The sequence below is a fragment of the Lissotriton vulgaris genome, chromosome 7 (assembly GCF_964263255.1).
Source record: "Lissotriton vulgaris chromosome 7, aLisVul1.2, whole genome shotgun sequence".
NCBI classification, from domain to species: Eukaryota; Metazoa; Chordata; class Amphibia; order Caudata; family Salamandridae; genus Lissotriton; species Lissotriton vulgaris.
In genome coordinates, this window is record NC_141695.1 from 415,268,170 (window position 1) to 415,281,616 (window position 13,447).

General features: G+C 44.8%; 1 protein-coding gene across 9 annotated transcripts in view; it reads right to left on the reverse strand.

Moving 5' to 3' along the window:
• LOC147701766 (sulfotransferase 2B1-like) overlaps positions 1 to 13,447 on the reverse strand; it is a 512,808-nt gene that overhangs the window by 25,909 nt on the left and 473,452 nt on the right. For all 9 annotated transcript variants that reach the window (XM_086930388.1, XM_086930390.1, XM_086930386.1 and 6 more), the window contains one exon: positions 10,682 to 10,862. In XM_086930388.1, coding sequence (XP_086786514.1) covers positions 10,682 to 10,862 — 181 coding nt within the window. The remainder of the gene's footprint in view (positions 1 to 10,681; positions 10,863 to 13,447) is intronic.

The window sequence follows — 13,447 nt, forward strand, 5'->3', positions numbered from 1 at the left end:
CGGCGTCAGTCGCCCTGGCTGCTGCACCACACCTCTTCACAGACATATGTTGTCATGTACACATTGCCAAAACATGCAGTTATCAAGATATCAGATAGGATGCCTGTAGTCCCTCACTTCATGTATGGAACAGTCTTACATGTGAAATTAGTACACATAAGTTAACACCTGCCAGCATCTTTTCTGAACAATAGACAGCACTAGTGGTGTTAGCCCTCTCTCATTATACAGATTATTTCTCACTTCCCAAGAAGTTAAATTGCACATTGTCTGCTATCAGAATTTATAGTATGGCATGTCACTTGCAAGTGGTACTGCATCACATAACACAGAAAACTGAGGGTGCTTCAATCCAGACACTAGAATATTACCTGTTCGGGCCAACTATAATGCATGACTTCAAGACCTACGATAGATAAGATATTGTGCTGCCATATGGCCATTCCACCTCTGAAATGCAAAACGTACACTACCCTGCTTAGCTCCTGCTTCCATAGAGCATAGTCAATGCACCTACTACAATACCTTTGCATTCAACAATTTTCTCATTACATGGGTCCAGAGCCTCCTTAAAGCTTGAAGTGACAAGAACTGCTTATAAGAAAACATACATGGGCATACACAATGTTTCACTTAGACCCATGCTCACCCCCTCGTTGCTGCTGTTTGGCTCTCAACTGCTTATCGGGGTCTGGGTAGGCCACCCAGACCTCAATGCCGGCCTATGAGGGTCGGAGGGGGGGAAGGGTCAACTGCTGCACGAACCCTTTCTGCCTGAGGTGACTGGCCCAGCCGGACCTCTGCAACATTACATGCCAGGTCTCTCTAGTCCTGCTACTGTTTCCAACAGTGGCCACTGCGCGGACGTGTGAACACCAGGGTCTGCACCTTCTGGGCAATGGTCTTCCACCTGTATGGATGCAATGGATTGAGACACCTGGTAGACATGCAAGATGTATGTCATTTACTAGGGTGCCACATAGGTAATACACAGCTAACCTAACCATCTAACAACATAGCAGACATTACATATTTGCAGTGCACATGCTGACCAAAACAAATAATCATTTTCACTGCATGTTCTGGTCTCAGTCATACCACCCTCTATCCTGACCTTGCCCATATTGAGTACACCAGCACTTACATCACGTAGGATGGGACAAGACCACAGATGGTCTGTAAGGTGTTACCAGGTAACCCAGCACACTATTGTGTCCTCCAGACAGCTACAGTAGCTGTGCAGCTCCGCACAGACACCTGAATAGTATGAACAATTTACTTCTTCCAAACTGTGAAATACTTCACTGCTACCTTGTTATTGAGTTTTATCAACATTCTTGGATGACAATGTAAGGTATACCATGTGTATAACTTGATAATCCCAATCCAAGGATACGTGCATTTGTGTCTTACACATTTGGACATCAGATTTTGTGTGTGTTTGTTACTGTTGGTAAGACAGAGATCTTGCAATGCCCTGTATGCCAGATGTGCCAGTGTGAATTGGACCACATCAACATACCATTGTACAACAATCATGATGACACAATATAACAGAGGATGTGATGCACTTAAAAACTGAACTGCAGATGTTACAGCTATATGCCGGAGACATGTTTGACATGATAACTGTTGTTGGACCTGGCCCTTTTGGCAGCTTCACCCCGAAACTTTTTGCTTTTGCCTAGCTTGTTTCTGTAACCTGGTGTAGGTGATTTTAGGTCTCTGTGCACTTTTTCACTGTGGGCCAGTGTAAAGTGCCTGCGCTCTGTGTGTGTGTGGTGAGAGTGACCTGCCCTCCCCATAGGAATGCATTGGGAATATGTGTTACCATGGTAGTTCCTGATGTGTGGGGAGTGCAGGGTCGAGTTAGGTATGTGCGAAATCGTGAGATTGAAGGCTGCGCAATGACGTATGCGGCGCAATTGTGTCTAGTGTGGAAGTGCCACTTCTAGAAGTTGGCATGTTTGTGTAATTTGTGTCTGGCATGTGATTGGCTGGAGCTGGCTGGTGATCCTGGCTCCAGGAGTCAGGATGGGTCTGCCCCGGTGGTGAGTGGAGTGATTTGCATGCTGATGTGAGGGAGGGGTACACCTGGGACCTGAATAGGGCTGGGCTTCCCCCACTCAATGCTGGCTCCACCCCCAGTGGTGCGTCTGATGTCCCTAGCCTGGCCAGTGAAAGGGAGTTCCCCATAACCAGTTTTAGCTAGTTCTCACATTGTCTGCACCTTGTAGAAAAACGACTTTGCTGTATAAAAAGGGTGCTGTGACACCCTGAAGATGTTCTTGTTTTTCCTTACTAGAATCTACCAGGGGCGTGCTGCTGCTGGGGTCCAGGAAGGCTTGCCTCCCTGTGCCCTGCCCAGCCCCTGAATAGACTTAGATACTGGAGGACTTTCCTTTTATCTCCAGGATTTCTGGGACCTTACTGGCTGCTTTTGCCCTTGCAGGACCTTCAGCAGCCTTCCTGCGCCTTATTTTGGGACTGGGCGCGCTTTTGATGCACTTCCCCTCGTAGGGATTCCCCCTGTGGCCCCTTCATTGAAGGTGCCCACCCTGCATTATTCCCACACATGATATATTTATATAATGGGTGCCACCCCTTTTTGAGATGCAATTAACGGGTGCCCACCCCGTTTCTACTTTCATTTTTATTCTCGAGGGTGGACAAAGAAAATCGCTGCCGCGGCCATCGCACCACACACAGGAAGTCAGGTACCAAAGTGCCTGACTCGGGGCGGGATTTCCGGCTTTGAAGGGAAGTCCAGCCCGCAACCGTGCTCTGATTGGGTGAGCGCGGGGAGGAAGAGGCCAGCGTGAGCTTTCGCGAGGCTCCCAGGTGGAAGGGAGAGCCCTGTGGCAATGGCAGCAAGCCCCAGGTCCCAAGAGGGGGCCCGGGTAAATCCACATGGGGCGAGGCCGCCGACGGAAGTGCAGGGCTCCCAGGAGCCCAGGTGAGCCCCGCAGGAGAAGCGGTGCCGCATCCCCAGGAGAAGGACGTTCTCTGCACGGAAGAGCCGGTGAGTACAGCCGGGCGGGGGGGAGGAGCAAAACGAAGACACCATGCTGGTGCCTCCCTCAGAGCAGCCCCGCTTTGCAGAGGGCTGCTCAAATGATAGGGCATAATTGGATTTTGAGCCCACGAGGCTCCACCATCGCGGGGTCCCCATGTCTGTGGCGGTGTGGGGGTGCTCTGTCGGCACCCGGGCAGCCCCACGTGCCAGAGGGCCGCCCCAACGTCCTGGGGGCAGTTTATTTCTTGAGCCTATGGTTAGCACATTGGTAAGGGGCATTTAGAGCGGCCCCGGATGGCAGTGGGCCGCCCCAACATTTTATTAGTCATCTCCAGAGTGGGCCCGGGGCCGTGTCGGGCCCCCAGTTAATTCCCGAGCCCGAGGGCTCCAACGTCTGGCCATACTTGACTACTTAGGCCCAGAGGGGCCCACGCTTATTATGGAGGTCCGTGATGCAGCATGTTCCATTGGCAAGTGTAATTTACCCCGGCAGTCTCCCCTGTAGGTGGAAACATCTAATGATCCATGACTGTCACTTCAACATATTAACAGGCTATGGCTGTGTCCACCTTGGTTGAAACCAGCTACTGTGACTTTTAAATAGGCTGCATTTGACACACCTGCATTTGCCACTGGTGTGGGTTAGGTCTCCACTTTGTCTGGATACCCAGTATTATGTGTAAAGAAGTATTTAAGTAAACCTCCTACATTCCCTTAACATGGTCACCTGGAAAGAGAAGCCTAAAGCAAACTGTAACAGGTGAAACGAGCTGGAAAGCACTGCCTTCAGTGTTTTTTCACCTCATTTTAGGAGTAGCCCATGTAGATTAAGAAATGTGAATACACCATAGGACACTGGCAAAAGCTTTTATAACCCAATGGCAATTCTGGGTGATGCTCAGGGAAATAGAGGGGTGTGCTTGATGAGGTACAAATTGCCAACTTAAATGTAAAGACACACCTAGGCACAGTATTTCACAAATTATTTTGGCAAAAAACTTTAAGACAGTAACAATTAAAAAGAGCAAACAATTATTGCCATAACTGATATCAAAAGAATATTTATTTTTTATTTTCGTTCACAAATTTATCAGAAACATTTATTTTCTATGAATAGATATATCTTTCTAGATATAGGATGTTTTTTTGAATAGTTTAAATGGTTTTATGTTGTCATACTTCTCAGTGAACACATGAAATACAGTGATATGTAATACAAACATGTATGAAAAACTGGTAATTCATTACACCATGAAATACATAGTCATTGATCAATCACGATATATAATCGAAATCTCAAAATGATGTGCAGAGACTGGCGGTTTGTTGTCAAGCAATGAGCGTTTCGGCAAAGCCTTCATCAGGGCTCCGTCACAGTAATCACTTTATGTTGTAGTACACATGTAGCTCAACAAGAAGAGATGGAATTAACTGAGTGTGGGAGGAATGCTGCAAGGATTATGGAAACATACCAGCCCTTTAGGATCTATAAATGGCCCACTGTCCGAGATTGAGCTAGATATGATGAATTAGTCTTCAAGATGCTGCCTGAGGAGAAGAACATGAATATCGACAAAATAGCTGACTGCAAAAGATAATTCCTGATTTTGGACTTAGAGGGGATGAGCAGCTATTCCCTGAACAATTTCTTATTTTTGGCAATGTGTCCAACATCTATAAGATTTCTCCCGGACTTGTGTGGTTCGCACATTAGTGTCCCATCAGCTAGAGCAACCTCTGTACAGACCCCATGAGGGGGCTTACATGGCCATGCAACATATGTAACTGATGCTTCGTGCTTCCCTTGCAAACAGATTGCCGACTTGCCAGAGGCACCAAACCCTACAAGTCCCCGCATATTCCTCACACAATGGCATTAACTTGCACAATAGCAGTGATATCTTTTTCATGTGTACACTTTTACAAATGTACAGTGTATACCAGAAGTTATTGTATGTTTAATGCAGACTACACAAAACTACCATGTCCACCGTGCTCAGTGCAATTACAGACAAATATGGATTACAAAATGGTTGTCAGAGGTAGAGCTTACTGTGATTACAATTGATCTTTGTCATCCGGTAAACATCTGTATCAATTATGTTACTGGGACCAATTAGACTGTCTACCCCCTGGTTTGGCTTCTCCTAAGCCTGTTGTTACTGGTAAAATATCAGTCTATTGTAATTTTATTCAAGGTATGTATTAAAATCGCTTCATACATGGTTATGGTATGTATGTAGTTGTATGTTATATATGCATGATTTGAAATGCTGGTTCCCTCTAACATATACTGGTATGTGTGGTCACATTGCCTTTTGTGCTTGTCTAAGTACATGTTAGTGTGGGCAATGTGTTACAACTCCTAATGTGTCTACACTCCACACATAGGTACTGTGGCAGAGGGAGAAGACAGCCTCCTATCTACCAGCCCTTTCCAGATCTTCAAACCATGGACCCAGCTGGACTCACTGGTGCCATCTGCCAGCCAGCCAGAACTGATGGGCAAGGTCCAGCTTCCACGTCCAAGTTTGCAGTTGGAGTGTGGGTCCTCACTCTGGCTGATGTGTTACCAGAGATTACAAACGTAATTTTGTAAGTCTAGGTTGTACATCTACATCTATTGGACTACAATAAGTTATGGCTTGGTAAAGAAAACGATTTATATGGGAATATTGGCACCTATCCCCATTATGTTTGCATTAACTATTTTACAAAAAGAAGTATGTGTCTGCTAATTAGCTATGCTGATATGGTTATTTTTTACATTTTAGAATGGAGTATAGCTAATCCCAGGGGCTTGCACCAGAAACACTGTAGACGTAACTTGAGGATTAGTACATTCAAAGTCCAATTTGTACCCAGTACAGTCATGCACAGAATTTGAGATCATTTAGTTATTGCTATTCCTGTGTGCTGTTCAGTGTCAATGTATCAGCAGACACATTGAAGTAACAACCTTACCAGAAAGTATTGGTGATATTTGATGTACACACTTGGCATAGTCTCAGTATTGGACTCATTATTTCCAGTTCTGGAGTCAATGGGAAGTTCAAGCTAAGTAGGCAGACGTGTGTCAGAGAATAGCACTGCTTGTACACTGCTCAGTCCATTTAACCTTACCCTCTGTAGTGAAATTGCTGACAAGTGAGTATGGAGAAACAACACAGGAGCCTGTTGTTGAGAGGTCTGAGTAGAGGACCTGATTGTAGCTGTAGTCATTTCAAACACGCCTCCCCCACTTGACTAATGCCTCCCCACCTGTGAGGAGAACTTAAGTTGAAAAATGGCTGACACAGGTGCCTGGAGTTATGAGTACAAGGCCTGATGGCAGTTGTGGTCATTTCAAACACTCCTCTTCCCCCATCTCACTTCACAAATGGCTCCATGCATGTGAGGGCAACTTCAGTTGAAACATGGCTGACAATGGTGCCTGTAGTTAGGAGTTTGGAGTACAAGGTCTGATGGTAGTTGTGGTAATTTCAAATGCTCCTCCCCCCATTGGCAGATGGAGAACTGCGGACCCAGCAGTCGGAATCTAACAGCAGCCACGTCGGGTGGACGGTCAATCCGACTGGCATCGTAAAGAGGGCCTTTATTTGGAAAGTACTGAGAATATCACAGAAAACATTATGTAGAACTAAATCTACCTAAACGTAATGTACATTTCAGAATGTACAATGATTCAACTAAGTATACCATCATAAATGAGTGTAAAACGCAACGGCCTGAATATTTAAAATGTGTCAAATGTCATTGATTAGATGGTCATTGGGTGACTGCAGATCATAAGAAAACTTAAGCAAAAAAACACTATGTATACCCCTCTCAAGTTCTATCACACAACTGAAATCTTATACACCTCAAAGATGTAAACACAATGATAATTAATGGTGGTTTAGAGAGTAGATGCGTTATTCATTTCATTCAAACTATGGCACCACTCCTACCCCATCCATATCTCTTCAACAATGACCACTGATCTAAAAGGTCTTTCATTTTGCCTCTCACTAAGGTGTCAGTACGCAGAGATAATCCAATACTTTGTACACATTTCAAGATCTTTAAAGTCACATTAGTGTCTACTCAATCCACAGTTTGGATCAGGCGGCCATTTAAAATGGAATTGCAGCTTTACTGACTCTATATATTTCTAATAGTGAGGGTGTTAGACATGGTACCATTTGTGAGTCTCCCTTCCATTTTTTGCTGTTGTCTCCTCTCCTATGTTTTTGCTGGTTTACATGCTATGGGCACTGTGCCACTGCTATTCAGTGCCACAATACAAGTGCTTCCTATTGTGAATTGTTGTATTGGATTGTTGACTACATGGTTAGCTTTTTTGATTTTCTTATCAAACCCTAGTACAGCGCTCCATGTGTGCCCAGGGCCTGTAGATCAAATGCTACTAGTAGGCTTGCAGCACTGATTGTGCCACCCACAGAATCAGCTTGTAAAGTGTGTCTGAGGCCTGCCATGTCGACTTGGTAAGTGCACCCACTTACCAGTCCCTAAACCTTCCCTTTTCTACATGTTAGTCTCCCCTAAGGTAGAGCCAAGGTACCCCCATGGGCAGGGTGCATTGTAAGTAAAAGGTAGGACATGTCCTTGTGTGTGTAGGATATCCTGATACTGAATTACAGACAATTTTGTTTTTCACTATTGCAAGGCTACCTGTCCATATGGGCCAGAATGGGCAGTTTATTTATAACATTTTATAATCCTAACTGACCCAGGGAATTAGGTAGAAATGTGAGTTTAGTATGCCTGAACTCAGAATGTTAAAATACGTCTTTTAGTGAAGGTGGTTTTTACATTCTGTGTTTGAAAATACCACTTTTACAAAGTAGGTATTTTCTTGCCTAACCATCCAGCTGCCTCTGCTAGGTTGTGTATTACAAGTCTAGTTTGTGAGTGACAGGAGGGCTTGGGCTCCAGCAGTCTAATGAGTCAGGGCTAGACTGAATGGGACCTTGGCTGAATAGAGTGTAGGGGGTGGAGATTTTCTTTCAGCTACCTAGGCCAGGTCTGCGTTCAACAATGCTGTCTCCACCTCCTGCCAGGAAGCTGCACCAGTGAGGACAGAACTGGTTTTGGCCAGGTACCAAATTAGTAGTATAAATATTGGAGCCCAGACCCCAAGACTTTAGAGTACTTCTGGACATCAAGATGGGCCTTTTGCCAAGGAGAAGAACCAGAGAATCTGCAGGGGTTTTTGACTTCCCCTGTGCCAGTGTGTAATTGCTGGGGTTGGCCTGCAGTGGTTTCTTTATTGCCAAGGAAAAGCGAAAGACTTTTATTTGCAACTTTCATCATCTTGAAGAAGAATCTCCAAGGTCTTGAACTGTGCTTGCCTCCTGCTGAAGACTCAGGGATACAGACTTTACCTACAGCTCCCCCCTGAATTTCCTTGCAGGGAATTCTGTCTGCAGAAGCCTGCTTGTTGTCGGGAGCTGGAAGCACAACTCAATGAGAAAAAGAGTGTCGCATCCGCAGCTGTCACCGTTGCATCATCAGAGAAGCATGTTGCTACCGCAAAGGTTGCCGTCGCATCACCAGAGAAGTGTGTCTCCGTCGCAGCTGTGTGTCATTGCATCATCAGAGAAGCATGTAGCAAACACATGGGTTGCCGTGTCGTAGGGCCTGTCGTGGCTCCAAAGTTACAGAGTTGCTGCACGGTCGCCGGGCTTGCACGCATCATCTTCACATCGTCGCATCGCATCGAGGGCTTAATCTTCTCGCATCGCACCGGATCGTCGCATAGCAGCAAGGTGCCATTTTGTCGCATCACCGCCTCTCCGGTAAAGAACAGACGCGTTGCCTACTTTGCGCAAGTACTGAGGAACAGGCGCATCGCCTCTGCCAAAGCAAGGAACCGGCGCATTGTTCTCCCTGCAAACCTTTTGTCTTTCTTGCGTGATGCATCCAAAGGTACTTTTTGGGAAATGTGTCACATTTACCATCTAAAGAGTGAACTGAGGTATTTATTCCATCTTAAAGTCATTTTCTTAACACTGTATTATGAATTTTTGTCGTTTGGGACAAGTTTTAAGTCTATTTAAAGAACGATTATTTTTATAAAACCTGGGTTGTGTCCATCTGTAGTGTTTTCCCTGTATTACTGTATGTGTTCACAAATTCTTTACACACTGCCTCTGAGATAAGCCTTCCTGCTCATGCCAAGCTACCACAGAGTTGAGCAGGGGTTATTTAAGAGTGTAGCTCCCTTACTCTGACTAGAAGCAAGGGTCCCCATTTGGACAAAGGTGCACGCCATTGCCAACTAGAGATCCCCCGTTCTAACAGAGGGCAATTATTAATTGATCATACATGTGGCCAGGGAGCTCCTTTGTATCTTTTATAAGATGATTGCTTCAGACACCTATGCAACAATGTGTACACCCACATTAAACTTCACGTTGTGTAACTTGCGTATCTTCCTGTTAATCACAAGACTCACAATTAAGCATGGGCGAATTTTGTGACTCTGGCGTTCGCGAACTTTGCGAATTTGCGAACTCGCAATCTGCAAAATCCGCGAATTCTCGCGAATTTGCGGAATTTTTTTTGTGTTCGCAAGGGTTTCTGCCAGTTCGCGAGGATTTTGTACCAGTTCGCGATTGCGAACTTACTTGTCGGCACGCAACGGTCCCGACTATGTTGTTTCTACGTCTTGTTCATCATCACAGGTTCACAGCACCCTCTGTTTCAACACTGCCACCCTCTGTTTCACCCATGCCACCGTCTGGTACATCAATGCCACCCTCTGGTTCATCATCATCACTGTAGATTATGGGGGGAAAAAGCAAGCACACCTGCCCTGCTTCACCTGACATGAATTAATTTGGGGTTGATTTATTAATGTGTCACTGTTTTAAAATTACAGTCTGCACCTGCCTCCTTATCTGTAATTTGCTTTCTGTTGCAGTGCAATTTTTTTTCCAGGACCTTTTTGGCCTACTTGTAGCTATTCTATGATCCGGCTGTGAGGGTCAGAGCAGGATCATACAATTGTTGCAACTAGCAACTGAACTCTGGAGGGGCCCCAGTCAGGAAGCACTACAGGGAATGGTTACTAATGATGAATTTGAACTTTTGCACCTGCTGCTGAGTGTTTTCAGTTTAGCAAAACTCGTTTTTCTGCAGAACAGCAAATGTAATGCCCCAAACAAACTTACTTGTGAAAGTTTATTTCTAATCCAAAAGTGATCCAAAGAAAGTCAAAAGGCCTCAAATCCAAAAAAGGGCAGGCAAATGTCAACCTGAGGAGTTATTCTGATAAAAATCATCATTTTCAGAAGGTCTATGCTGCTTGCTAGTGGATTTCTTGTGCAGAATTGCAAATTTTGTAATTTCGCGAGTGCGAGATTGTTGCTGCCTGCCGCACCTACATGTTCGCAATTGCGAACTTACACCGCACGCCGCAAAATTGTATCACCAAGAAAAAAAATCCGCTGCTTGCAAATTTGCGGATTTTCTGTAAATTCGCGAGCGTTCACGGATTGCAAATTTACCGAAAATCCGCAAAATTCGCGCGCGTAACGGATTTTCCGCCCATGCTTACTCACAATCCTCACCTGATGTTTGACCGTATCGCTTAATTTCCATTGTCCAGAAATTAGTTAAAATAGAAGGCATAACAAGTATAAATATGTTTTACAGTACCTTTCCTCATGAAGGAACCGTTTTTGAGGTCTAGAAATTCTGGAGGTACCAGGGAGAAGTTTGCCATCCTATTTTCCTTCATGCTTTTGAAGGAGGCATTTTCCACTATGGCATCAATGGCTTTTTCATCAAGTTCCTTCTCCAAGAATGTGGAGATTCTCTTCACGCTGCCTCGCAGGTCCTGGAAAGATGCAAGAATCATAGGTGTTGATTGTAATTCACTGGGAAACAGCGGTTTCAACACGGGTGTTACCATGCAGGTAGGTAACAACGCAGTCATTACAACGACCGTGTTGTTGACACGCGTGGGTCGCAAGTCGTTTCTAAGACTTGCGCTAAGTGGAGTGCAACACCAGGGAATGTACTGGATTTTAAATCCAACAAATTCCCTGCTGTTGCGTTAACTGAAGTAGGAATAGAAATTTATACTATTCCTAAGTCCAGCGCGCCATCTAGCGCAAGTCGTAGAAACGACTTGCGTTGTAACTACCGTGTTGTTACCTACCTCGTGGTAACACCACGCGTAAAGAGACATATTCTAAATCAACTGTTATTTCCCATCACTTTGCAACAGTTACAATTCAGTATAGAGAAAGGCCTTTTGTGGACTAATGGCTGCTGCATTTGATTGGAGAACAATGAAATGGTGATTGTGAGCACAAAATAATCAGAATGTTGGTCTGGCAAGGCGTGAGAAAAAGGTGTTATTCATACAAAGCAAATCTACAATTTATATAAAATATGTGCTTACTGGAGAAACAACCACTGTACCATCTTGAGATTTATTTTAAGCTATATTATGGCTGGCAGCTAAGACATAAGGATCCCAATCACATCCCTCTGCACCCATCAGAATATGAATTTATACTGAATCTTATTTTATGACCTCATTTATTCATGGTTGAGCTCAATTATATGTTATGTTAATTGGATCTTGGTATAGCGCGGTGGCTCGACCCTGAAGGGACATCGCAGCGCTCTGACAGGCAGGGTATGAAAGAGGCAACAAGATAAAAAACTAATGTTTTAAGATGTATTTTAAAACCTGAAAAACTGGGACATGCTCGAGCGAACCCAATTACATTTCGCTTTATGCTACAGACTTGCCACACTTTTCATTGCGAATACATAAAGCCAGTAGCAGTTGGTTGCTTGTGGGAGTGCTGCCGGGTAGTGACGTGGGGAGGGGCAGGGTGGGAGTAGTAAGGGCAGGGTATGAAAGAGGCAACAAGGTAAAAAACTAATGTTTTAAGATGTATTTTAAAACCTGAAAAACTGGGACATGCTCGACCGAACCCAATTACATTTCGCTTTATGCTACAGACTTGCCACACCTTTCATTGCGAATACATAAAGCCAGTAGAAGTTGGTTGCTTGTGGGAGTGCTGCTGGGTAGTGACGTAGGGAGGGGCAGGGTGGGGGGTAGTAAACTATGAATTACGGCAGATTACAGGTAAGTAAACATAAAAATAAATAAAACAAATTTTCTTGTGCGCACTTCATCGCCAAATGCGATGCATTGCACGCAACGAAATTCTTGTTATTTATATGTTTACTTACCTGTAATCTGCTGTAATGCATAGTTTACTACCTCCCACCCTGTCCCTCCCCACATCACCACCCGGCAGCACTCCCACAACCGACCGCTACTGCATAAAGCTATTAAACGTTGTCCCATAATTACAACTGCGACGAGGCTGAAAAAATGTAAATGTAAATGTAGAGTATTTATATAGCGCACTTCTGCTCGGAGGCCTCGTAGCGCTGTATTCATACCACTGTGGAACCCATCCTGGCTTTCCTGTGAAATGTCCACTCCTGGGCACCCCCAAGGTGAAGCCAGGCATCCACAGCGCTGCTGGGGCTGTTGTGGAGATTAAGCAAGCTATTGCCCAGAGTCACAGAGTGGGACCCATGATTAGACTAGGCACCGAGGCGAGAATTATCAGGTCGGGGAAATTGAGTCCAAGAGCCGCCAAGGTGGGAATTGAACCCTGGTCCCGGGCCAGACCTCTGCATTAGGGTCTGCCGCTCTGACCATTGAGCCACGCTTCTCCACGGAGCTGTGCATTAGTTAATGTGTTCTGGCCGTGTCCATGGCATCCATGGGACTGCTGTGGCAAAACAATTTAAAGAAAATACATCCAATGGCAGTGAATAAATATGAGAGCTCACAGAGGCAGTGCAGATCCTGCCATTTCCTCACAGATTTAAGCAGCGCTTGGTTTTTTCCAAACTAAGTTCAGTGCCAGTTCAACTCCAAAGACTGTCAGGCCTACACCTCCGCATAATGCCCCTCTTTTCCCTTGCTTATGCAACCATAGCAGCCCAATTTGTCTCCTTTTGGAAGACTCCATCTCATCTCCTAATAGCCACCTCCCCTTCAATCGATAGTTCTCCTAATTTTAAATCTATCATCATAGTCACTAGAGCTTATTCAGGGCTTTAAGTGGAATGAAAAAATAGGGGGTCTCTCAAAGGGGCGTGGCCGATGTAATTAAGGGAGTGGCTCAAAATCCATAAGTTAAAAATCTGTGCTTAGCATGGTGTGCCACCCCACTGGAATTTTGCTGCTTCTGTCATTGCATACAGATATATAATACAATAAATAACATTACACCTACAACAAGGCAGGGCTGTTGGGTTTGCCAATGGTTGTTAGTTGTGTAAGATAAATAAACAACAAATGTGGCTTCGTTGTATATAATATTGAAAATGCTTCAGTTCTAAAATGATGAGACTGTGAAAGAACTATAAGGAGTCTCT